Source organism: Carcharodon carcharias, chromosome 3 (genome assembly GCF_017639515.1).
Source record: "Carcharodon carcharias isolate sCarCar2 chromosome 3, sCarCar2.pri, whole genome shotgun sequence".
In the NCBI taxonomy this organism is placed as follows: domain Eukaryota; kingdom Metazoa; phylum Chordata; class Chondrichthyes; order Lamniformes; family Lamnidae; genus Carcharodon; species Carcharodon carcharias.
Genome location: NC_054469.1, coordinates 7,537,895 through 7,564,144, shown reverse-complemented (window position 1 = coordinate 7,564,144; position 26,250 = coordinate 7,537,895). Strand labels below are relative to the sequence as shown.

Here is a 26,250-nt window from a genome sequence, read left to right as displayed (position 1 = left end):
ATCATAGGATGTACTATCCACAAATACACTGTCTTCCAGATCTTGAGCACGAAAATCCAGCAGGCTGGCACTTCAGTGTACAGTTGGAGGTGTCATCTTTCAGGGTGGGATGTTAAACCAAGGCCCCACCTGCCCTCTCAGGTGAATAAAGGAGGTCTCATGGCCATTATTTTGAAGAGGAGCAGGGAGTTCTCCCTGGTGTCCCAGACAATATTTATCCTCTCAGTCAACATCCCTAAAACAGATTATCTGGTCATTATTACGTTGCTGTCTTGTGGAATCTTGCAGTGCCCAAATTAGCTCCTGGGTTTCCTACATTAGAACAGTGACTACACTTCACTGAATCTATGAAAGGCTTTTACAGCCATACAAGGGTTACAGCACAGAGGAGGCCATTCGGCCTTTGTGTCTGTGCCGACTCTCTCGTAGAGCAACTCATCTAGTCCTTACTCCCCCACCTCTCCCCGTAGCACTGAAAATTTGAGAACTTTGAGACATCAATAATTTGTGAAATACACTATATAAACGCATCTATCTTTCCATCTTCTTGGAGCTAACATATGGTCAGTGACAGTGACCCCCCCAGGCAAGCTACGATCCCCAACTATGGTCCTTGACAAAGGTTAGCAGCTACCTGATAAACATGAATTCAGTCACTAGGCAAACCACCCCCTTCCCCCCTCCACCCCACATCACCGCTGCTCCAGCCTAAACAAAGCAGGCAGCTGCTTTCAGTGAAAGCTGCTAAAGCCTGATGGCTATTCCAGGGGAGCCCTGCAGCTACTGTGCGATTGAACTTCCATCAGCTCTCAGACTGCAGGCTACCGGCAGCAGGGATTGCCATTGCCAGGAAGTGGAAGAGGGATGGCTGCCAGCACTCTATTCCACAATGCCTCGTCACTCACTCACTTCATACAGATGGAATAATCATTCGGCAGAGAAGCCTTCCTTCCGTCTGTACCTTTAAAGAGACACCGGCCTCACTGCGGCTTGCAACGCTTCCGAGACTATTGTTGAGGGAGCGGGGTGGGGGTAAGGTGGGTGGAGGGAATGGGTGCAGGTTTCGAATCCAGGCAATTGATCCAAATCCAGTCACTGGGCAATATCCCTCCACCCACACAAGGCACACTCTCCTCCCCTTAACAGCTGGATCGGAAACCCGGCTAACAGAAGCAGATGCGATGCCAGCTCTAGTTACTCAGTAAGACAGTGTGTCCATTTGCAAATGGAGCCACCCCACCCTCTCCTCCTGCATCAGTGAGTAGCACTGTCAGCTCGGATTCAGAACATCATGGCTTCAAATCCCACTCCAGGGATTTTAGTACAAGAGCTTGGTTGAAACTTTCAATACATTACTAAGGAAGTGAAAACTTAGATGTTGTGAATCTATTTTGGGTGACATATTAAATTAAGGCCCCATTTGCCCTCTCAGGTGAGCATAAAAGATTCTGACACTACTTGGAAGGACAGGGGAATTCATTCCAGTTTCCTGGCTAATACTTATCCCTTAACCAATATCACTCAAATATTGTGTGAGTGTGCATTACCACAGTGACTAGACTTCAAAAGTGCTTGGCTGGCTGTAAAGTATTTTGGGATGTCCTGTGGTTGGGAAAGGTGCTATATAAATTCAAGTGTTTCTTTCTCACTTTGATCTCCTCCTTTTGAGGCAAAACTGCAACATAGTTACGTCCAGACTCAGTACAACAAATGAAAATGCTCTCCCTCGTTGGGAAGCTTCAGAATGTTCATAAAGGCCACAGATGGGCATATGATTAGAATTGATTAGTGAAGATGGCCGTTCTGCCCATTGCACAATGTGCCAACTTCCTGAATGAGCCAACTGATTCCTCTTGCTCCTTTGATCTTCCTCCATTCTCAGCCATACATGGCCTCAGCCAGGATTCTGTACCTGGAACCACTCACCAGAAAATGACTCAGTGAGAATCAGACCCCCTTGGCACAGAAATGGAGTGGTTGCCTGCGCTTAATATCATGAGGGGCATCCAGGGGTCTGTTGGGGCAGCCCAAGAAACTAACAAATGTAGCTGTAGGAGTAACTGTTTGACCCTTAAAAAGAACAGATGGTCATCCTGAACAGCAAACACTTTAGAGTCAGGCCTTTCAGAAAGGAAAACTGATGGTCTACTGGCTCCTAAAGGGATAGGAACTTGACAGCAAAGCAGGATGGACAAGATCCTGTACATAGGTCCTCTGAATGACAGGGCCAGCTGGAAGGAGCTATTCTCACTGCTCTCCTGAAAGGTTTTCTGACTGAAAGGGTTGTCAAAGCACAGAACAGAGAGTTACATCCTGCCATAATCTTTCCATGTAAAAACAGAACAAACTCTGGAAGATCACCAAGTGCTCTACTGAAGTTAGGTGAGTTTAAAAGGAGAAAACATCCCTTTCAATCACAATTTCTGGCAAAACAAAACACAAGCGCGTTTAGGTTAATCTCTCTCTTCTTTATCGTGGGTTCATTTGTTGGCTATCCTTTCTAACTAAGTCGACAATATTCACAAAAATTCACTCTCTCGCTCCTAAAAACACGCTGACTGGGTTCATTTCAATCCCTTGCACTTTTGGTATGAAATATCTCTTCCCAGCCAGCTTCTCTCTCCCCCTTCCCAATGTTACTGACCATCACCAGTTAAACAAACAACCCGCTTGCAAATGAAACTGTAAAGGTCCTTGGATTCACTGAAGAGCATACTGTGACCTGGTCAACAGGATTAGCAGTTGTGGTCAAAAGGCTAAACGTCCTCTTCAAATACAAATTGTGCAGCTGAGTTCAAAGCCCAGAGGACGAGTTTAACAGTTAGGAAATTAAGAATAAGAATGGAAATCAGGCAGAACTCCTCCATCCAAATAGAATAAGTCAGCAGAGGAGGACAGTATTAAACAAGTTTAAAAGGTTACTGCTAACGTATTTGGCAAGAGAAGCGACAGAGGATTCTGAACGAAGGCAGATAGTGGAAGTGAACGTCTGAAAAAAAAATGCTCGTCTTGGATCTCGTTATCCTGTTACTAATATTTTTATACATCTCCCTCTTCCAGGTCGTCTACAATTTTCCCACGCGAATACACAACAACCCCAAATCAGAGACTCCAAGAGGAGCTTTTGTCAAACAAGGTGTCGGCACAGGACTCAGTCCCCTCTCCTAAACTTGGTCCCCTCTCCTAAACCAAGACAACCATCCTCTTTGCATCGAGGGTATGAGTGCAGTGGTTACAGTCTTGGGCTAACATCCCACAGGTCATTTAAACTGGATTATTCTTTCCTGGGAGGCAGGCATCACTGCTGTTTACTGCCCTTCAATAGACGGCAGAGAGTTCAAATCCCAGCATGAAGTTACCAAACAGAACTCAATAAAATCTGGTCATTTGCGAGCTGCCACTCCAGAGAATAAAGTCACCATGAAAACTGGATTGCTGTAGAAGGCCCACTGATTCAATAATGTCCTTCAGGGAAGTGAACCCACCATCCTTATCCACTCTGGGCTACTTCTCACTCCAGTCTCACTAAGTGGTTGGCTGTTGATGCTTTTGAAGCGATTCAGGGCAACAGTACAATAAAGTCATCCAACTCCTTTATATTAATGCCACCAGGATTTAACTGACCGCTCCAGTTATAAGGCATTTCTTGCCGTCAAATCTTTACCAGGTAAGTACTCCTGTAAAGTGCTTTGGAACATTTTACTGCATTGAAGGCGCCATATAGAAGTAATTCTGAGCTCAAACCCCACCACGGCAACAGGAAATTTAAATTCTGTTAATAAATAAAACTGAAACATCAGTAATGGAGTCCACGCAACTACCAGATTGTCACATAAAAAAATAAACGCACATTGTTGTTGAATGCCTGGATCTGTAATCGAGCAAGAAGCAGCAGCAATCCACTTGTACCCACACAATCTGAACTTGCACATAGAGGCAGAATGGCCTCCTCCCACAAGCCTAATCTGCCATTCCATTAGATCATGGCTGATTTGTACCCAAACTCTGTTCAGACATTAGCAGCCAGCCAAAAGCAGGCAGAGCCAGAGAATGTGTGCACCTATTAAAAGTTTGTGATCTACACGTGCCCACAAATCTTGCCTAGGAAGCTCAGTCCAACTCACATTCTCAATTCTAATAGTTGTTTGGTAGTATAGAACTTGAGTATTGCTGAAAAGAAGACATTTTGTCAAAAGTTTTTGTCTCTCACTCTTCAGGACAATCACAAAAATACCAATGTCAGAGGAAGCATCAACCTCTCACCAATATCAGCCATCTGCCTGGGGCAACAATGTCAGCTTCCCCTGACATTGGTATTCTTGCAATTGTCTTGAAGGGTGCAAGACAAAAGCTTTCGACAAAATGTCTTTTTTCAGCAATACTCTTACTGAATTAAATTTGTGGGTCTGGAGGGATTAGAAAGGACTGTTCTTCATGTTGTAGATAGATGGTAATTGAAAGCAGAGTTCTGTGTGGCTTGGATATGTACAAAGACCCTCAAAACTTCACAAAACACAGCTAAACTGGCCCAAAGAGAGAATGGCTGGGATGAAGACAATTAACATCATTTGAAATCGGACAAACGTATGAAGGAGAGGAAGGTGAGAGGCCTCGGGAAAGTGGGGCTACAGGATTTGTTTTGGATCGCTCTAACAAAGAGGCAGCACAGGCATGATGGGTCAAGTGGACTCCTCCTGTGCTATAAACTTCAAACGTTCTATGGACCCTCCTGTATTACAGACAGAAACATATCTGAATCAGTTTAGCTGCAATTATATGATCAGATTTACAGATATGATCTACAGAGTGCCACACCAGACACAAGGAGGGGGGAGTAATTTCTAAGGCTGTATTGACAATGACAGCGTTTATCTAACATGACAGGCCAGGCTCCCTGCTGGGATCAAACCTTTGCAAGAATGACACACTAGAGTTTTCAAACTACAAATCTTTTGACAGCAATAGTTAGCTCCCTAACAGAAATCACAAAGTCTGTTCAACCCATAACAGAGAACAAAATGAAGGTGGGAGGAGGGAGCTGGAATTCAATACCAGAAACTAGACTAAACAGATCCAAATTCTGCAAACATCCTCAACACCAGCAGGGGACAGACCGGCAACACTAGTCCCAAGGAGATTCAGTACAGAAAGAACACCTAATCCAGCAGTGTTAACTGCTGACACCAATTCCCAAAGGAAGTATACCCAACACAGGAAAGTACACAAATCCTTCCCAGAACGTTTACAGCGAAACCAGATGTCAGGAACAAACACCTCACCACTCAGGGATGAAGATGCACAGTGGGTGTGAGGAGTGACAATTAGAAACAGTTGCAACAGTGGGGTAGAGGTTCAGTCCGGAGCCTAAGGAGACCTGAAGCAATGAGAGTAAGCACCCCGAAGGGAGCTGTGTGGCCCTTGGAGGAGTAGAGATAGGCTCTGCTGAGAGCACAGTGAGCAGCCCAGCTGCTGAGAGTGAGCTGGCCCCACATTTATTCCTGGTCCCAAGTGGAGTTAGCTGATCACAAAGAGTCAGACTTCTACAACTGGCCTCAATGTCCCCAGTTTCTGAGAAGGGGAGGAGAAGGAAAAAAAATTAACAGGACTTGTCACTCCCCTGACTACTGAATGAGTCCTGCTGGGAATGTGAGAGAGATCTCTTATTGGGTACATCCCTCCCAGAGGGGGTACAGTCCCCAGACATTCCCCAGTGGTACCAGAGAGGCATGTGGAACAACACAACTGTGGGAAAGAAAAATCAACTGCTCCATGATACATGGAGAGTAAATTGGTCAGCAACAAATAGAGGCAACAGATCACCTTTTCAATCAAATAAAACTCAAGGTGGTGCACCGGGATATTGAGAACAACCCACTGTCCCATAAACTGTAGAACAGAGGGATACAAGCAACAGCTTGGCTCAGCTGGTGACCCTTGCCTCCGAGTCAGAAAGCTATAAGTTCAAATCCTGCTCCATCAAACCTCTATCAGGTCCCCTCTCAACCTTCGCTGCTCCAAGGAAAACAACCCCAGCCTATCCAATCTTTCCTCATAGCTCAGACCCTCCAGTCCAGGCAGCCTCCTGGTAAATCTCCTCTGCACCCTCTCCAGGACAACCATATCCTTCCTATAATGTGGTGACCAGAACTGCACACAGTACTCCAGTTGTGGCCTAACCAGCGTTTTATACAGTTCCAGCATAACTTCCCTGCTCGTATATTTTATGCCTTGGCTAATAAAAGCAAGTATCCCATATGCCTCCTTAACCACCCTATCTTCCTGCCCTGCTACCTTCAGGGATCTGTGAATATGCACACCAAGGTCCCTCTGATCTTCAGCACTTTCTAGGGACCTACCATTCATAGTGTAATCCTTTACCTTGTTAGCCCTCCCCAAGTGCATTACCTCACACTTTTCTGGGATGAATTCCATTTGTCACTGCTCTGCCCATCTGACCAGTCCATTGATATCATTCTGCAGTTTACAGCTACCCTCCTCACTATTTACCACCCTACCAATTTTCGTGTCATCTGCAAACTTCTTGATCATACCCCCTACATTTAAGTCCAAATCATTTATGGACATCACAAACAGCAAGAGCCCAGCACCAAGCCCTGCGGAACCCCACCAGAAACAGACTTCCAGTCACAGAAACATCCCTCTACCATCACCCTCTGCTTCCTGCCTCAGCCAATTTTGGATCCAATGTGCCACTTTGCTTTGGATCCCATGGGCTCTTACTTTCTTGACCAGTCTGCCATGAGGGACCTTATCAAAAGCCTTGCTGAAGTCCATGTAGACCACATCAAATGCATTACCCTCATCAACATTCCTAGTTACTTCCTCAAAAAATTCAATCAAATTTGTCAAACATAACCTTCCCTTAACAAATCCATGCTGACTGCCTCTGGTTAATCCATGTCCCTCCAAGTGCAGATATATTCTGTCCCTCAGAATTCTTTCTAGTAACTTCCCCACCACTGAGGTTAGACTGACTGTCCTGTCATTTCCTGGTCTATCGCTTCCTCCCTTTTTTAATAATGGGACAACTTTAGCAGTCCTCTAGTCCTCTGGCATCTCTTCCCTCATCTCCCTCAACTGCCTGGGATAGATCTCATCAGGGCCTGTGGAGTTATACACTTTTAAGGCTGCTAAAACCACTAGTACCTCCTCTCTCTCTATGTTAATTTCCTCTAATATTTCCTTCTAATATTTCCACCCTGATGTCTATACCTGCATCGTCCTTTTCCATTGTGAAGTCCGACGCAAAATATCCATTGAGGACTGTACTCGTGTCTTCCGGGTCCATATACAGATTACCTCTAATGATCCCTAATTGGCCCTACTCTTTCCCTAGTTATTCTCTTACACCTTATATATTTAAAAAGCCCCTTTGGGTTTTCCTTTATTCTACTCACCAATGGTTTCTCATGCACTCTCTTAGCTTTCCTAATTTCCTTTTTAAGTTTCCCCTGCACTTTTTATACTCCTCTAGGGACTCTGCCGTATTGAGCCCTCAGTATCTGCCAGAAGCTTCTCTTTTTCTCCTAACCCTAATATTCATGTACCTTGAAACATAGAAACTAGGAGCAAGAGTAGGCCATTCAGCCCTTCAAGCCTATTCCACCATTCATCATGATCATGGCTGATCATCCAACTCAATAGCCTGCTCCCGCTTTCTCTCCATACCCTTTGATCCCTTTCGCCCCAAGAGCTATATCTAACTCCTTCTTCAAAACATACAATGTTTTGGCTTCAACTACTTTCTGTAGTAGTGAATTCCACAGGCTCACCACTCTCTGGGTGAAGAAATTTCTCCTCATCTCAGTCCTAAGTGGTCTACCCCGAATCCTCAGACTGTGACCCCTGGTTCTGGACTCCCCCAACATCGGGAACATCCTTCCTGCAACTACCCTGTTTAGTCCTGTTAGAATTTTACAGGTTTCTTTGAGATCCCCCTCATTCTTCTGAACTCCAGAGAATATAATCCTAACTGACCCAATCTCTCCTCATATGTCAGTCCCGCCATCCCAGGAATCAGTCTGGTAAACCTTCGCTGCACTCCCTCTATAGCAAGTACATCCTTCCCCAGATAAGGAGACCAAAACTGCAAACAATATTCCAGGTGTGGTCTCACCAAGGCCCTGTACAATTGCAGCAAGACATCCCCGTTCCTGTACTCGAATCCTCTGGCTATGAAGGCCAAAATACCATTGGCCTTCTTTCCCACCTGCTGCACCTGCAGATTTACCTTCAGTGACACCCAGGTCTTGTTGCACATTCCCCTCTCTCAATTTATAGCCATTCAGATAATAATCCACCTTCATGCTTTTGCTACCAAAATGGATTACCTCACATTTATCCACATTGTACTGCATCTGCCATGCATTTGCCCGCTCACTCAGCTTGTCCAAATCACACTGAAGCATCTCTGCATCCTCACAGTTCACCCTCCCACCCAGCTTTGTGTCATCTGCAAATTTGGAGATGTTACATTTAGTTCCCTCATCTAAATTTTTAATGTATATCGTGCATAGCTGGGGTCCCAGCACTGATCCCTGCAGTACTCCACTAGTCACTGCCTGCCATTCTGAAAAAGACCCGTTTATTCCTACTCTTTGTTTCCTGTCTGCTAACCAGTTTTCTATCCATCTCAATACACTACCCCCAATCCCATGCGCTTTAATTTTACGCAATAATCTCTTATGTGGTACTTTCTCGAAAGCCTTCTGAAAGTCCAAGTAAACCACATTCACTGGCTCCCCTCATCAACTCTACCAGTTACATTCTCAAAAAATTCCACTAGATTTGTCAAGCATGATTTCCCTTTCGTAAATCTATGCTGACTCTGTCCCATTCTGCCACTGTTTTCCATGTGCTCAGCTATTAAATCTTTTATAGTGGACATAGAATTTTCCCCATTACCAATGTCAGGCTGACTGGTCTATAATTCCCTGTTTTCTCTCGACCTCCCTTTTTAAATAGTGGGTTACATTAGCTACCCTGCAATCTGTAGGAACTGTTCCAGAGTCTATAGAATCACGGAAGATGACCACCAATGCATCCACCATTTCTAGGGCCACTTCCCTAAGTACTCTGGGATGTAGATTATCAGGCCCTGGGGTTTTATCGGCCTTCAATCCAATCAATCGACATGCAGGGTTCTCCAGACTTGGTCCCCCACTTTGTCTTTACAGGGACATATTTGTCCTGTACTCTCGCTATTTCCTCCTTGAATGCCTCCCACTGCTCCGACAGAGTTTTATCTGCAAGTACCTGCTCCCAGGCCACTTGGGCCAAATCGTATCTCATCTTAGTAAAATTAGCCTTTCCACAATTTACATTTCTTATTCCCAGCCCAACCTTATCTTTTTCCATGACTATCCTAAATCTGAGTTATGATCACTATCTCCAAAATGCTCCCTACTGATACACCTTCCACCTGCCCAGGCTCATTTTCGAATATTAGGTCCAGACTTTTTTTGGTTGTTTATGCATTTGACCAGGATGCATGGCAATAACCTCATGACGTCCCCAAAGCACTTCAAAGCCAATGTCATATTTCTGAAGTGTAGTCACTGCTATAATGTAAGAAACACTGCAGATAATTCACACGCAGCAAGGTCCCACAAACAACAATGAACTAAATGACCAGATAGTCTTTTGGTGATTGATGTTAGTTGAGGGATAAATATTGGCCAAGATAAAAGGAGAAGGGTCGACCTTTCCCCCGCCCCCCCAACGAATACCCTGGGATCTTTTTAAATCCATCAGAGGGTAGATGGCATCATGATTTCACATCCTATCCAAAGGTGGTGCAGCACTCCCTCAGACTGGATTTTGTGTTCAAATTCCTGGAGTGGAATGTTAAACCCACAACCTTCTGACCAAGAAATGAACATGCTACCACTGAAACCACAGCTACCGCCATAAACACACACTGCTTAAGGAACCAGTGAATTAATTGTAAACTGCACTTTACGGGTGGAAGAGTCAGTATGAAAAACAGAGAGAGAGGGGGAGATATGAATGAAGCTTCTCCAGTGCATTTGAAAAATGAGAATCTTATGCTGTAGCAAAATACTCCAAGGGTTTGTGTCGAATATGAGTGAGCTTTCAATGGGTCCAGTCCAGAACCAACTTGACCCAAGAATTGATTCACATAAATTAGCAACCCAAAGGGTTAAAAGCGCAGGCGAGAAAAGCAGTCTCTCCTTACCTCCTCGTCCGAAGTGTCCTCTTCATACTCATATCCTGGAGGAGTCGGCCCTGTCTGCTTCGGGCGCAGACTGCTGTCCGACTCCGCCAACTTTCCATTACTTTCACCTTCCTCCTTCTTGGCAACTTCCCTAATCTGGGAGAAAGAGCCACAAAAACATTTTAAAGAGAGGCTGTAATTACTGTGCACATGTGGGTTAATACGACAAGCAGTAGATTGTTTAATACAACCATCCAATATGCTGGTCTATCAGTCACTGTCAGCTTGCACCCTGTGGACCTACTCAGGAGCCAGGTAGCTCATTTAAGTTAAATTCCAGTCAGTGGCTGGACTGGCTTCAGATCAGATAGGACTAAACAACTCTTCCTTTGACTGGATCCAGGAACACAAGGGGAGCATTATTAAATCAAGGAGTCCCAGGTCTGGTACAGTAGAAGTGCCGGGTAAAGCTTCAATTGCTTAGCATTACGAAGGCTTGGCAGGTGGGAGGAAGGTGGTTAGAAGAGTTATAGTTTGGATATCAGTGACATACAAGACAAGCAAATTGTTACAAACCATTCAGTTCTAAATTGGAAAGCTGCCTTTCGCTGTAAAACAATTGTGCGAGACTAAATTCATGTTACTCACTCCTCCAGATACTCCAGCAGATGCCCTGTCACCGCCTTCTCAACTAACCAATGTGAATAGTTTATACTTAAAAGTAGTCTTGGGTGAGCATCAGTACATCATGTGGGGCCTTGGACCTGCTCCATGAAGTTGGATGTGGATGTGACAGTTCAGGATCTGACCTGGTTCCAATCAAATGATTTGAAAATACTGAGAGCTTGATTTGTTTTCTTCTTTTGTGGGATGCGTCTGGCGCTGACAAAGCCAGCATTTGTTGCATTCACTCCCTAACTGCCTGTGAACTGAGTGGCTTGCCAGGCCATTTCAGAGGACAGTCAAGAGTCACATCTAGGCCAGACCAGGTAAAGATAGCTGATTTCCTTCCCCAAAGGACATTAGTGAACTAGATGGGTTTTTAACAACAACCAATGATAGTTGTCATGGTCACCATGACTCAAACAAGCTTCATATTCCAGATTGTACTAATTGAATTCATATTTCGCCAGCCGCTGTGCTGGGATTTGAACCTATGAATCCAGAGCATTGGCCTGGGTCTGGATTAGAACATAAACCATAGGAGCAGAAGTAGGCCATTCAGCCCATCGACTTTGCTACGTTATTCAATGAGATCATGGCTGATCTGATAATCCACAACTCCACTTTCCTGCCTTTTCCCTATAACCCTCGATTCTCTTACTGATTAAAAATCTATTTATCTCAGCCTTGAATATACTTAAAAGACCCAGCTTCTATAGCCCTCTGCGGTAAAGAATTCCACAGATTCACTACCCTCTAAGAGAAGAAATTCCTCCTCATCCTGGTCTTAAATGGCCAACTCCTTACTCTGAGATTATGCCGTCTGGTCCTAAACTCTCCCACAAGGGGAAACAATCTTTCAGTATCTACCCTGTTAAGATCCCTAAGGATCTTACATGTTTCAATAAGGTCACCTCTCATTCTTCTAAACTCCAATGAGCACAGGCCCAACCTACTCAACCTCACCTCAAGAGAAATTCCCTCCATATCTGGGATCAGCCTAATGAACCTTCTCTGGACTGCCTCCAACCAACAGAGTATCTTTCCTTAGTTAAGGGAACCAAACTGTTCACAGTTTTCTAGGTGTGGTCTAACTAGTGCCTTATATAGTTTTAGCAAGACTTCCCTATTTTTATACTCCATTCCCTTTGAAATAAAGGCAATATTCCATTTGCCTTCCCTATTACCTGCTGAACTTATATGTTAGCTTTTTGTGATTCATGCACGAGGATCCCCAAATCCCTCTGTGCTGCAGCTTTCTGCAATCTTTCCTTATTTAAATAATATTCAGTTCCTCTATTCTTCCTGCCAAAGTGCATAACCTCACATTTTCCCACATTATATTCCATCTGCCAAGTTTTTGCCCACTCACTTAGCCTGTCTATATCCCTCTGTAGACTCCTTGTGTCATCCTCACCACTTGCCTTTCCACTTAAAGTTTTGTGTCATCTGTAAACTTGGCGATAGTACATTCACTTCCCTCATCCAAGTCATTAATATATATTGTAAATAATTGCGGCCCCAGAACTGATCTCTGTGGCACTCCACTAGTTATAGGTTGCCATCCTGAAAATGCCCCACTTGGCCTCTCTGTCTTCTATTAGTTAGCCAATCCTCTATCCATGTTAATCGATACCTTATCAAACGTCTTTTCGAAATCCAAGTATATTACATTACATCTACTGATTCCCCTTTATCTATCCTGCTTGTTACCTCCTCAAAGAATTCTAATAAATTTGTCAGGCATGATTTCCCCTTCATGAAGCCATGCTGACTCTGCTTGATTATAATATGCATTTCTAAATGCTCTGCTATTACATCCTTTGTAATAGACTCTAGCATTTTCCCCAATGACAGATGTTAAGCTAACTGGCCTATAGTTAGCTATTTTTTGTCTCCCTCCCTTTCTGAATAAGGGTGTTACATTGGCAGTTTTCTCTGGGAAAGTCCTCTAGGACTTTTCCAGAATCTAAGGATTCTTGGAAGATTACTACCAGTGCATCCACTATCTCTGTAGCTACTTCCTTCAATATTCTAGGATGCAACACATCAGGTCCAGGTGACTTATCGGCCTTTAGCCTCATTAGTTTCCATAGTACTTTTTCTCTGGTGATAGTTATTGTATTTATTTCCTCCCTCTCTTTTCCCCCTTGACTATTTAGTCTTTTTGGAATGCTATTAGTGTCTTCTACTGTGAAGACTGAAGCAAAGTACTTATTCAATTCCTCTGCTTTTTTCTGGTTCCCCATTATTATTTCCCCAGCCTCATTCTCTAATGGGCCTATGTTTACTTTGGTCACTCTCTTCCTTTTTATATATTTGAAGAAGCTCTTCCTGTCCGTTTTTATATTACTTGCTGGTTTACCCTCAAAGTTTATTTTCTCCCACTTCATTGTTTTTTTGGTCATCTTTTGTTGGTTTTTAAAACTTTCCCAATCCTCTGGCTTACCACTAATCTTTGCCACATTGTTTGTTTTTTCTTTCAATTTGATTCTATACTTAACTTCCTTGGTTAACTGTGGTTGATTTAGCCCCTTCTTAGAATCCTTCTTCCTTACTGGGATATATCTTTGTGTGAGTCATGAACTATTTTCTTAAACGTCTGCTATTTTTCATCAACCATCTTTTCTGTTAAACTCCTTTCCCAGTCCACTCCAGCCAACTCTGCCCTCATTCCATTGCAATTACCTTTAAGTTTAGCACAGTTGTTTCTGACCCAAGTTTCTCACTCTCAAACTGAATGTTAAGTTCTACCATTTTATGGTCACTGTTTCCTAGGGGATCTTTTACTCTGAGATCATTTATTAAACCTACCCCATTACACATTACCAGATCCAAAATAGCCTGATCCCTGGATGGATCCATAACATATTGTTCTAAGAAACTGTCCTGAATACACTCTCTGATTTCTTCCTCACGGCTACCGCTGCCAAGTTGATTTTCCTAATGTACATGAAGATTAAAGTCACCCATGAATAATGTATTGCCTTTTTTTACATGCCTTCATTATCTCCTGATTTATTCTCTGTCCTACAGTATAGCTACTGTTAGAGAGCCTATAGACTACGCCCAACAACATCGTCTTCCCCTTGTTATTTCTTACCTCCACCCATGCGGATTCTACATGTTCCGATCCAAGATCATTTCTTGCTATCGTACTTATTTCATCTCATACTAACAAAGCTACCCCACCACCCTTTTCTTCCTGCCTGTCCTCTCAAAAAGTCACATACCCCTAAATATTTACTTTGCAGCTTTGATCTCTTTGTAACCATGTTTCTGTAATGGCTATAAGATGATACCTATTAACCTCTATTTGTGCCAGTAATTCATTTATTTTGTTCTGAATACTATATGTATTTGAAGTAAAGAGCCATCAGTTTTGCTTTTTAACCATTTTTTCCCCCTTTGACCCTATTTGCTGCTTTTTTATTTTTCTACACTCTATCCCTTACTGTCACAATCTTGGTATTATTACCTAAATAGCAATGCTGCCATATCCTTTTGCTTTGTAAACCAATGTATCTCCTCTCCAGCACCCTGCCTCCCCCCGATCTCTATTTAATTTAAAGTCCTCTCTACGGCCCTAGTTATTCAATTCACCAGGACGTTGGTCCCAGCATGGTTCAAGTGAAGCTCATCCCACCGGAACAGCTCCCTTCTACCTCAGTACTGGTGCCAGTGCCCCATGAACTAAAATCCATTCCTCTCACACCAATCTTTGAGCCATTCCTTTAACTCCTTGACTTTATTTACCCTATGCCAGTTTGCCCATGGCTCAGGTAGTAACCCCAAGATTATTACCTTGGAGGTTCTACTTTTTAAACTTAGCTCCTAAGTGTTCACATTCTTTCAGCAGAACCTCCTTTCTAGTCTTATCAATGTCATTGGTACCAACGTGGACGACAACTGGATCCCTCCCCTCCCACTTCAAGTTCCTCTCCAGTTCTTCTCCTCCAGGAGATATCCTTGACCCTGGCACCAGACAAGCAACACAGCCTTCAGGACTCAAGTTCACGACTGCAGAGCACAGTACCTATCTCCCTGATTATACTGGCCCCTACCACTACTACATTCCTATTTCTTCCCCCATTTGAATGGCTCCTGTACCACGGTGCCGTGGTCAGTTTGCTCATCCTCCCTGCAGTCCCCGCTCTCATCCACACAGCTCGTAAGAACCTTGTGCCTGTTGGACAATTGCAGGGCCCTTGGGTCCCCTTACCTGCCTCACCTACAGCCACACCCTCCTATCCCTGGTCACAGACCAAATTTGAATTACCTAACCTGAGGGGTGAATGTCCAGGTAACTTTCCCCCTCCCTGGTGTGGCACAATGTCTGCAGCTCGGACTCCAGCTCCTCAACTCGGGTTCAAAGTTCCTTGAGCTGCAAACGCTTACTACAGATGTGTTCGCTCTGGATCACCTTGGTGTCCAGCAGCTCCCACATGCTGCAGCAACAACACATCACCCATCCTGCCATCACTATCGTATTTTATTTAAGTTATTAATTAATTATTCTAGTCTCCCTGCTCTTTATACTTGAAGAATCCCCCACTCTTCACACTTAATTGTAATTATTTTTTTTTCCACGCTACTGCTGCCTCAGAGCAGCAGAAACTACTCCAGTGACGTTATCACTACGCCCCCTAATTAACTATGGCTGAGTGGAATATTTAACTCGTAACTGAAGTGGAGTCAAGCTAACCAAACTGTTTGCTCTTCCTCCCTGCAAGCTCAAAGTGTCACAATTTAAATTCTATCAAGAATTTACTACTAGCTGCAGAAACCTTTGATTGGCCAAGTATTTGTTAACTCTGCTAAGCAAATTCTGAATACTTTAGAGATCAATTGAAGGCAATCTAGCAGACATAATGATCATTTATGAACAAGCATCAAAGGCAGAACCCACTCAGGTGATGGAAATAATTAACACTGATCACTGGGTCACCATATTCCTATTGCTACAGCCTACACCATTTAGAATTATTCCTGGCCTCTTAATAGTTAAGTGAAGACACCCCTGCAGCATAAGTACCATGGCTACTAGAGCAGATCAGAGGCTAGGTATTCTACAGCAAATGACTCCCCAAAGCCTGTCCACCTGCAGGCATGATTCAGGAGTGTGGTAGAATACTCTCCACTTGCCTGGGTGAGTGCAGCTCGACACCATTCAGGATGAAGCAGCCCACTTGATCGACACCTCAACCATTAACCAAAACATTCACTTATTCCATCACCAGAGCAACGTGGCTGCAGTATGTCCTATCTACAACATACACTGCACAACTCACCAAGGTTTCTTCAGCAGCACTCCCCAATTCCACGGTCTCCAACACCTAGAAGGACAAGGGTAGCAGATGCTTGGGCACACCCACTACCAAAATCCCCTCTAGGTCATACATCATCCTGACGTAAACAAATAATGACTGTTCTTTCATTGTCACTGGCTCCTGAAACTCCATACCTGGCAGCACTGTGGGAGTATCTTCACCATTTGAACTGCACTAGTTCAAGGTGGCAGCTCACCATCACCTTCTTGAGACAAGTAATGGAATCCAAGTGTCAGACTTGCCAATTACATCGAAAGTACATTTAAAAAAAATCTCACGCCAGTGTCTGTTCTCTGTGTGAAAGTCAACTAACATACAAACATATGAACAAGGAGGAGTAGGCCATCCAGCCCCTTGAGCCTGCTCCGCCATTTAATAAGATCATGGCTGATCTGCTAGTTACCTGAAATCTGCATCCCACCTACTGCCGGTAACCTATCACCTTCTTACTTACCAAGAATCTATCCGCCACTGTCCTAAAAATATTCAAAGACTCTATTTCCACCACCTTTTCAGGAAGAGAGTTCCAAAGACTCACGGCCCTCTGAGTGAAAAAAAACTGCCTTATCTGTTTTCAATAGGTGACCCCTTATTTTTAAACAGTGACCCCTAGTTCTAGATTCTCCCACAAGAGGAAACATCCTCTCCACATTCACCCAGTCAAGACCCCTCAGGATCTTAAATGCTTCAATCAAGTTGCCTCTTACTCTTCTAAACTCCAGTGGATAGAAGCCTAGTCTGCCCAACCTTTCCCCTTAAGACAACCCACCCGTTCCAGGTATTAGTCTGATAAACCTTCCCTGAACTGCTTCCAACTCATTTACATCCTTTCTTAAATAAGGTGACCAATACTGTACACAGTTCTCCAAATGTGGTCTCACCAATGCCCTGTACAACTGAAGCATAACCTCCCTACTTTTGTATTCAATTCTCCTCGCAATAAATGATAATATTCTATTAGCTTTCCTAATTACCTGCTGTACTTGCATACCAGCCTTTTGTGATTCATGCACTAGGACATTCAGATCCCTCTGCACCTCAGAGCTCTGCAATCTCTCACCATTTAGATAAAATGCTTCTCTTTTATTCTTCCTGCCAAAATGGACAATTTCACACTTTCCCACATTAAACTCCATCTGCCAGATCTTTGCCCACTCATTTAACTTATCTATTTGTAGCCTCCTTATGTCCTCCTCGCAACTTACTTTCCTACTCATCTTTGTGTCATCAGCAAATCTGGCAAGCATTCCTTCAATCCCTTCATCCAAGTCATTTATATAAATTGTAAACAGTTGAGGTCCCAGCACTGATCCCTGTGGCCAACCTGAAAAAGACCCATTTATGCCTACTCTCTGCTTCCTGTTAGCCAGCCACTCTTCTATCCATGCCAATATGTTACCCCCTATACCATGAGCTTTTATTTTTGCAATAACCTTTGACGTGGCACTTTATCAAATGCCTTCTGAAAATCTAAGTACAGTACATCCATCAGTTCCCCTTAATCCACAGCACATGTTACTTCCTCAAAGAACTCCAATCAGTTGATTAAACACAATTTCCCTTTCGCAAAACCATGTTGACTCTGCCTGATGACCTTGAGCTTACCCAAGTGCCCTGCTATAACTTCTTTAATAATAGCTTCTAACATTTTCCTTATGACAGATGTTAAGCTAATTGGCCTGTAGTTTTTCGCTTTCTGTCTCCCTCCCGTTTTGAATAACGGAGTTACATTTGTTATCTTCCAATCTAACAGGAATTTCCCAAATCTAGGGAGTTTTGGAAAATTAAAACCAATGCATAACTATATCACTAGACACTTCTTTTAAGACCCCAGGATGAAGTCCATCAAGACCCAGGCTCTTGTCAGCCCACAGCTCCAGCAATTTACTCAGTACTTCTCTGGTGACTAATTTTCCTGACTTCTTCCCCCACTTCCATTTCCTGGTTTATTGCTGCTTCTGGGATGTTATTTGTATCCTCTATAGTGAAATCTGATGCAAAATACCTATTCAATTCATCTGCCATTTCCTTGTTTTCCATTATCAATTCTCCAGACTCACTTTCTATAGGACCAACGCTCGCTTTGTTAACTCATTCGTCGCTGTTCCTTATATTCTGTCCAATCTTCTGGCCTTCCACCTATCTTTGCACAATTATATGCTTTCCCTTTAAGTTTGATACTATCTTTAACCTTTCTAGTTAACCACGGATGGTGTGTCCATCCCTTGGACTTATTATTCTTTGGAATGTAGCTATTCTGTGCATTCTGAACTATCTCCTGAAATATTAGCCACTGCATCTCTACTGGCCTAGCCCTTAACCTAATTTGCCAATTCTCTTTAGCCAGCTCAGTTTCATGTCCTCAAAATTGTCCTTACTTAAGTTAAAAATACTAATTTCAGACCCACTCCTCTCTCCCTCAAACTGAATGTAAGATTCAATCATATTATGGTCGTTGCTACGTAGGGGCGCCTTCACTACAAGATCATTAATTACTCCGATCTCATTGCACACAGGCCATCATCCATGATAGCAGTCCCATTACAGCATCCTTTAAGTTGGACTCTGCAAGTTTTGTTCACATCAGGAGCCAGAAGGAGGCCCAAAATGTATGAACTGCAACAATCCAGCCGCTGCCTGAACCTTGGAATGTATATCACATACAACAATCAGCACAGAAACAGGCCATTTTACCAAACTTGTACACGTTGGTATTTATCCTCCACTTTCCTCATCTAAACCTATCATTGTAACCGTCTTATTTCCTTCCCCCTCATATACTTGTCCAGCTTTCTATCCCATTCACCTCAACCACTCCCTGTGGTAGCGAGTTCTACATTCTCAACACTCTCAGCACTTTCTTCTAAATTCCCTATTGGATTTCTTGGTGACTATCTTACATTGATGGCCTCTAATTATGCTCTTCCCCACAAGAGGAAACTTTCTTTGTGCCCACTCTGCGCTGATTTTAAAGAACTCTATTAGATCACCACTCAGCCTTCTTTTAATTGAGAGAAATATGCTTCCTACCAAGCTTTCCTCAAATTAGGAATCTAAGAAAACAGTTCTCTAACAGGGTTTATGGAATCTTACTGCATAGGACATTCAGCCCATTATGGCTATGCTGGCTCACTAAAAAACCTGTCCAATTTGTCCCACTCACTGTTCTTCAGAATTTCACTCTAATGTCATCTATTTATCCCTCGTGATTCTATATAGTTTTATATTTTATAAAAAGCTGATCTAGTGGCTTTTTATCTGAACCATATTTTCCACCCCCAGCAATCTGCAGAGATATGATGGCACAGTGAACTTGGTGTACTAGTCCCAATACTTTAATGAAATACTGGCTCAGGGTATCTTATATAGTTCATGTATAAAGTCAAGTTCCGTTTTAAAGGGGATGGCTTCCCAAGTAAAGTTGACAATTTATGTTCAAGGATCAAATACTGAAAAGACTTAATTGTCTAATGGGTTCACAGCAAAGCAACTTCCAAAATCTTCACAGCAAAGCAACTTCCAAAATCATAACCAAATGAAGGCGAGGTTAGGCAATATACAATGAGTATAAAGCCCCACCTCAGCCAGATGTTCACAAGCTGCATTACCAACAATCTAAGCTCAGATCACCTGCCCACCATCCAAGCGAGAGATGGGTAGTTACAAACAGAACCCAAACATTGAATGTACATTCAGGACACACAATATTTCCCACAGGGTAAAAAGTCACAGCTGTTGTAACTCACCTTAACATACTGCTTGCTGCACTTCTTCATACTCTTCTCTTCAACTCCACTGTCATCATCACCCTCTCCCTCCTCTTCCTCCTCATCATCTCCCTCACTGTCACTCCCTGAATCCTCCAAACCAGAGAAAAGGCTCTCTTCACTGTCGGTTAGGTCCCCTCCGCTCTCATCAAGTGCTGCATTTTCAAAGATGGAAAGCTGTAAAATAAAGACACACAAACATAAAAAAATATGCATTTCAAATTAACCTAAGAGATCACTCAGGGCTGAGCTCAAAGCAAGCTGGAGGACATTCTCTTAATAACAGAGGCATCATGCAATGTAATACACATCTGTAAGATGCACTGCAGCAACTTGCCAAGGTTCCTTCTACTGCATCTTCCAAACCAATGAAGCCCTATCACCTCGAGAAGGACAAGGGCAGCAGATGCATGGGAACACCACTACCAAGCTTCCCTCCAAAGCACACACCATCCTGATTTGGAACCGTTCCTTCACTGTCACTGTGTCAAAATCCGGGAACTTACTTCCTCACAGGACTTATACCTACTCCACGTGGACTGCAGTGGTTCAAGAAGACGGCTCAAGGACAATTGGAGAGGGACAATAAATGCTGGCATAGCCAACAATGCCCAGACACCATGAATGAATGAAAATAAGTGCAATGTTCTTCCGCTAAGACAGAACCTTACCCATGGGTCTCGTAAGTACTAAAGTTTCTTCAGAATCACAGATTCACCACAGCTGCACCACAGGAGGAGGCCATTCAGCCCCTTGTGTCTGCACCGGCTCTCCAAATGAACAATTTGCCTCCTGCTATTCCCCTGCCTTCGCTCTGCACATTCTTCCATTTCAGAGAATAATCTAATTCCCTCTCGGATGCCCCGATTGAACCTGCCTCCACCGCTTTCAGGCAATGCATTCCGGACCTTAGTCACTTGCTGCATGAAAAGGTTTTATCCTCATAGTGCTTTAGCTTCTTTTGCCAATTACCAACCAATTAACTCTCGTTCTCGATCTTTCTACCAATGGGAACAGTTTCTCCCATCTACTCTGCCCAGGTCTTTCATGATTTTGAATACATCTATCAAATCTCCTCCCAGTCTTCTCTTCTCCAAGGAAAACAGTCCGAACTTCTCCAATCTATCTTCATAACTGAAGTTCCTCATCCCTAGAAGTATTCCTATGAATCTTTTCTGCACTCTCTCCAATACCTTCACATCCTTCCTAAAGTACAGCGCCCAGAACTGGACACAATACTCCATCTGAGACCAAATCAGTGTTTAATAAAAGTTTATCATAACCTCCTTGCTCTTGTACTCTAAGCCTCAATTAATAAAGCCCAGGATACCGTACGCTTACTTAACCACTCCCTCAATCTGTCCTGCCGCCTTCAATCAATTGTGCACATATACATCCAGGTCCCTCTCCTCTCCTTCACTTTATTATACCCTTTATTTTATATTGTCTCTCCATATTCTGTCTACCAAAATGAATCACTTCACATTTCTCTGCATTGAATTCCACCTGCCACTTGTCTACCTATTCCACTAACTTGTCTGTGTCCTTTTCAAATTTTACACTATCCTCCTCACAGTTCACAATGCCTCCAAGTTTCATATCATCCTACTGTAAAAAGACATGTCCAATTACAGAGTAATTGGTCTTCAGCACATTACTGAGAATATATTTTCGGTTGCAGGAGCAAATTAGCCTCGAAAATCAGCCAGAATTGGCCAGGTTTCTTGATACTTTGTCTTCAGCAGTCAAGAACATAAGAAGCAGTTGACAAGGTTAGTCTATCCTCCATTGCATCCCCAATACAGAGGAAGCAGTGAGAGCATTGAAGGACCAAGCTGACTTAGCACTTCCAGGAGTTGGCACTCAGACAGCAAGCATTTCCTCACAGCCTCAGCTCCCTTCTTCTACCCACCAGCTGATAAATCTTGCAGCATAAATCTAAGTTCTACTGGGCAGTGCACTGATGCAGGCACTCAGCATTAATGAGCACCTTTGAAACAGGGAAACTGGAACATTATCTCCAAAATATTGCAAATGCTCAAAATTTGAGTTCTGATGTAAGGTCACACATTACCAAGAGATATAATGTCAATAGTGTTATTGGAAATTATTTTAAAATTGAGTTTAGTGGTGTGTGTGTGTGTGTGTTAATTATATTAAATAAAAACAAAAAAAATAAAAACAAAAAAACTGCGGATGCTGGAAATCCAAAACAAAAACAGAATTACCTGGAAAAACTCAGCAGGTCTGGCAGCATCGGTGGAGAAGAAAAGAGTTGACGTTTCGAGTCCTCATGACCCTTCGACAGAACTTGAGTTCGAGTCCAGGAAAGAGCTGAAATATAAGCTGGTTTAAGGTGTGTGTGTGGGGGGCGGAGAGATAGAGAGACAGAAAGGTGGAGGGGGTTGGTGTGGTTGTAGGGACAAACAAGCAGTGATAGAAGCAGATCATCAAAAGATGTCAACGACAATAGTACGATAGAACACATAGGTGTTAAAGTTAAAGTTGGTGATATTATCTAAGCGAATGTGCTAATTAAGAATGGATGGTAGGGCACTCAAGGTATAGCTCTAGTGGGTTTTTTTTTAATAATGGAAATAGGTGGGAAAAGGAAAATCTTTATAATTTATTGGAAAAAAAAAGAAGGGGGAAAACAGAAAGGGGGTGGGGATGGGGGAGGGAGCTCATGACCTAAAGTTGTTGAATTCAATATTCAGTCTGGAAGGCTGTAAAGTCCCTAGTCGGAAGATGAGGTGTTGTTCCTCCAGTTTGCGTTGGGCGCACTGACCTCTACCTCGCGGAGGCTGAGCGTCAACTCGCAGACACTTCCTCCTACCTCTCCCTGGACCATGACCCCACCACTGAACATCAAGCCACTGTTTCCAGGACTGTCACTGACCTCATCTCCTCTGGGGATCTCCCTCCCACAGTTTCCAACCTGATAGTCGCCCAACCTCGGACGGCCCGCTTCTATCTCCTACCCAAAATCCACAAACAGAACTGCCCCGGTAGACCGATCGTCTCAGCTTGCTCCTGCCCCACAGAACTCATTTCTCGTTATCTTGACTCCCTTCTCTCTCCCCTTGTCCAGTCCCTTCCGACCTACATCCGTGATTCCTCTGACACCTTACGTCACATCAACAATTTCCAGTTCCCTGGCCCCTACCGCTTCCTCTTCACCATGGACGTCCAATCCCTCTACACCTCCATCCCCCACCAGGATGGTCTGAGGGCCCTTAGCTTCTTCCTCGAACAGAGGCCCGAACAATCCCCATCCACCACTACTCTCCTCCGTCTGGCTGAACTTGTTCTCACGCTGAACAATTTCTCCTTCAACTCCTCTCACTTCCTCCAAATAAAAGGTGTGGCTATGGGTACCCGCATGGGCCCCAGCTATGCCTGTCTCTTTATGGGGTATGTGGAACATTCCTTGTTGCAGTCCTACTCCGGCCCCCTTCCACAACTCTTTCTCCGGTACATCGATGATTATTTCGGTGCCGCTTCATGCTCTCGTCAGGACTTGGAAAAATTTATTAATTTTGCTTCCAATCTCCACCCCTCCATCATTTTCACGTGGTCCATCTCTGACACTTCCCTTCCCTTCCTTGACCTCTCTGTCTCAATCTCTGGTGATAGACTGTCCACCAATATCCATTACAAACCCACCGACTCCCACAGCTATCTCGACTACAGCGCCTCACACCCCACTTCCTGTAAGGACTCCATCCCATTCTCTCAGTTCCTTCGCCTCCGTCGCATCTGTTCCGATGATGCTACATTCAAAAACAGTTCCTCTGACATGTCCTCCTTCTTCCTTAACCGAGGTTTTCCACCCACGGTCGTTGACAGGGCCCTCAACCGTGTCCGGCCCATCTCCCACGCATCCGCCCTCACTCCTTCTCCTCCCTCCCAGAAACATGATAGGGTCCCCCTTGTCCTCACTTATCACCCCACCAGCCTCCGCATTCAAAGGATCATCCTCCGCCATTTCCGCCAACTCCAGCATGATGCCACCACCAAACACATCTTCCCTTCACCCCCCTTATCGGCATTCCGTAGGGATCGCTCCCTCCGGGACACCCTGGTCCACTCCTCCATCACCCCCTACTCCCCAACCCCCTCCTATGGCACCACCCCATGCCCACGCAAAAGATGCAACACCTGCCCCTTCACTTCCTCTCTCCTCACCGTCCAAGGACCCAAACACTCCTTTCAAGTGAAGCAGCATTTCACTTGCATTTCCCCCAACTTAGTCTACTGCATTCGTTGCTCCCAATGTGGTCTCCTCTACATTGGAGAGACCAAACGTAAACTGGGCGACCGCTTTGCAGAACACCTGCGGTCTGTCCGCAAGAATGACCCAAACCTCCCTGTCGCTTGCCATTTTAACACTCCACCCTGCTCTCTTGCCCACATGTCTGTCCTTGGCTTGCTGCATTGTTCCAGTGAAGCCCAACGCAAACTGGAGGAACAACACCTCATCTTCCGACTAGGGACTTTACAGCCTTCCGGACTGAATATTGAATTCAACAACTTTAGGTCGTGAGCTCCCTCCCCCATCCCCACCCCCTTTCTGTTTCCCCCTTCTTTTTTTTTTCCAATAAATTATAAAGATTTTCCTTTTCCCACCTATTTCCATTATTAAAAAAAAACCCACTAGAGCTATACCTTGAGTGCCCTACCATCCATTCTTAATTAGCACATTCGCTTAGATAATATCACCAACTTTTAACTTTAACACCTATGTGTTCTATTGTACTATTGTCGTTGACATCTTTTGATGATCTGCTTCTATCACTGCTCGTTTGTCCCTACAACCACACCAACCCCCTCCACCTCTCTGTCTCTCTATCTCTCCGCCCCCCACACACACACCTTAAACCAGCTTATATTTCAGCTCTTTCCTGGACTCGAACTCAAGTTCTGTCGAAGGGTCATGAGGACTCGAAACGTCAACTCTTTTCTTCTCCACCGATGCTGCCAGACCTGCTGAGTTTTTCCAGGTAATTCTGTTTTAATTATATTAAAGTCAGCTGGTCTCGAGGCTTTGATGTATAGAAGAGAAGTATGTTTGCAATGTTAATTAGATAAACATGGGGAAGTTTAGAAACATAGGTGTCAAGGGGACAATTTGCATTTTTAAATAAACCATTCAAAAGAATGGGTGGAATATTATACTTAGTCAGAAGAAGCCAAACAATATGTTTACTTTTTTCAAAGCTTACTAATAATTATTAGATAAATTTTAGGTAAAGTTCAAAAGGCACAGTGATAAAATGAAAATTTGCATTCAAATTGGAAAATATGTAAAAAGGAACAGAAGGCTGTTGGTAAAGAGGGAGAGCGATTCTAAGATCTAAAGCCTCCAGCCTGTAAGCCTCAAGCCCCTGTCTGCAAGGATCCAAAGCTGAAAGAAACTCATTTTGAATGCGACTGTCTAGAGTGTGCTTTGCCAGGAGTCTGTTTAAATCTGTGTGTTTTACTGTTGCCTTAATGGAAGTGTGACTGAGAGTCAGTTAATTAGGGTTTTTTAAAGAAGTTATTATTGTAATAATTAGTAGACATATGTATGTGCTTACAATCTTTCAATTAATAAATGTTTTATTTAGTTTTTATAAAAACCTCTGGAGACTCTGTGGTCTTATTATAACTGAATTCAAAGCCTGGATCTCAAGACATAAAAACTGCAAAAATGGGTTATGACAATTGTTTCAAGTTTCCCTCTGGGATTTACCTTTACCAACAGCTGTGTCATAATACACAAATACCTGAAATGTTAACTGATTTTCTCTTTCCACAGATGCTGCCAGACCTGCTGAGCATTTCCAGCATTTGGGTTATTTATGGATGAGTACCTGTGGAGTATTTGGATTGACATTTCATACTAATATTTAGAAACACAAGATGACAACCCAGCCCCTGCCCATCCCCCACCACCAACCCCAGAATGGGAGGTCAAGGGAGGAAGTATTTCATAGATTTGGAGGGCTACCAAAACAGCTCTAACCAGATTTGATTTTTGTTTCAGTAAAATTCCTGATCTAGGTCAGTGTGCAGTGGAAAAGTGACTAGCACAGGTCAGGCACCCTCAGAGGGGCAGTAGTTTAGCAATTGCTGAGACCTGGGAGGTCCCTCAGCTGCAGTCACAGTGCTGCCCAGAGACTGAAGTAAGGATGGAGCAAAGTAACAAGAGTTGGAAATGCACACAAAAAAAAGGTTCAAAATATAATGTGCAGAATATAGAAAAGAAATGAGGAGCATGGGAATTGCAAGTAATTAATTTGCAGTAAGT

General features: G+C 43.6%; 1 protein-coding gene across 1 annotated transcript in view; it reads right to left on the bottom strand.

Annotated features, from left to right (window-relative positions):
- Positions 1 to 26,250, bottom strand: part of bop1 (BOP1 ribosomal biogenesis factor) — a 188,915-nt gene that overhangs the window by 143,998 nt on the left and 18,667 nt on the right. Inside the window, exons 2-3 of the mRNA XM_041184195.1 lie at positions 19,938 to 20,135; positions 10,220 to 10,354 (exon numbers count right to left, since the gene is read on the bottom strand). Of these exons, the coding sequence (XP_041040129.1) occupies positions 10,220 to 10,354; positions 19,938 to 20,135 (333 nt within the window). The remainder of the gene's footprint in view (positions 1 to 10,219; positions 10,355 to 19,937; positions 20,136 to 26,250) is intronic.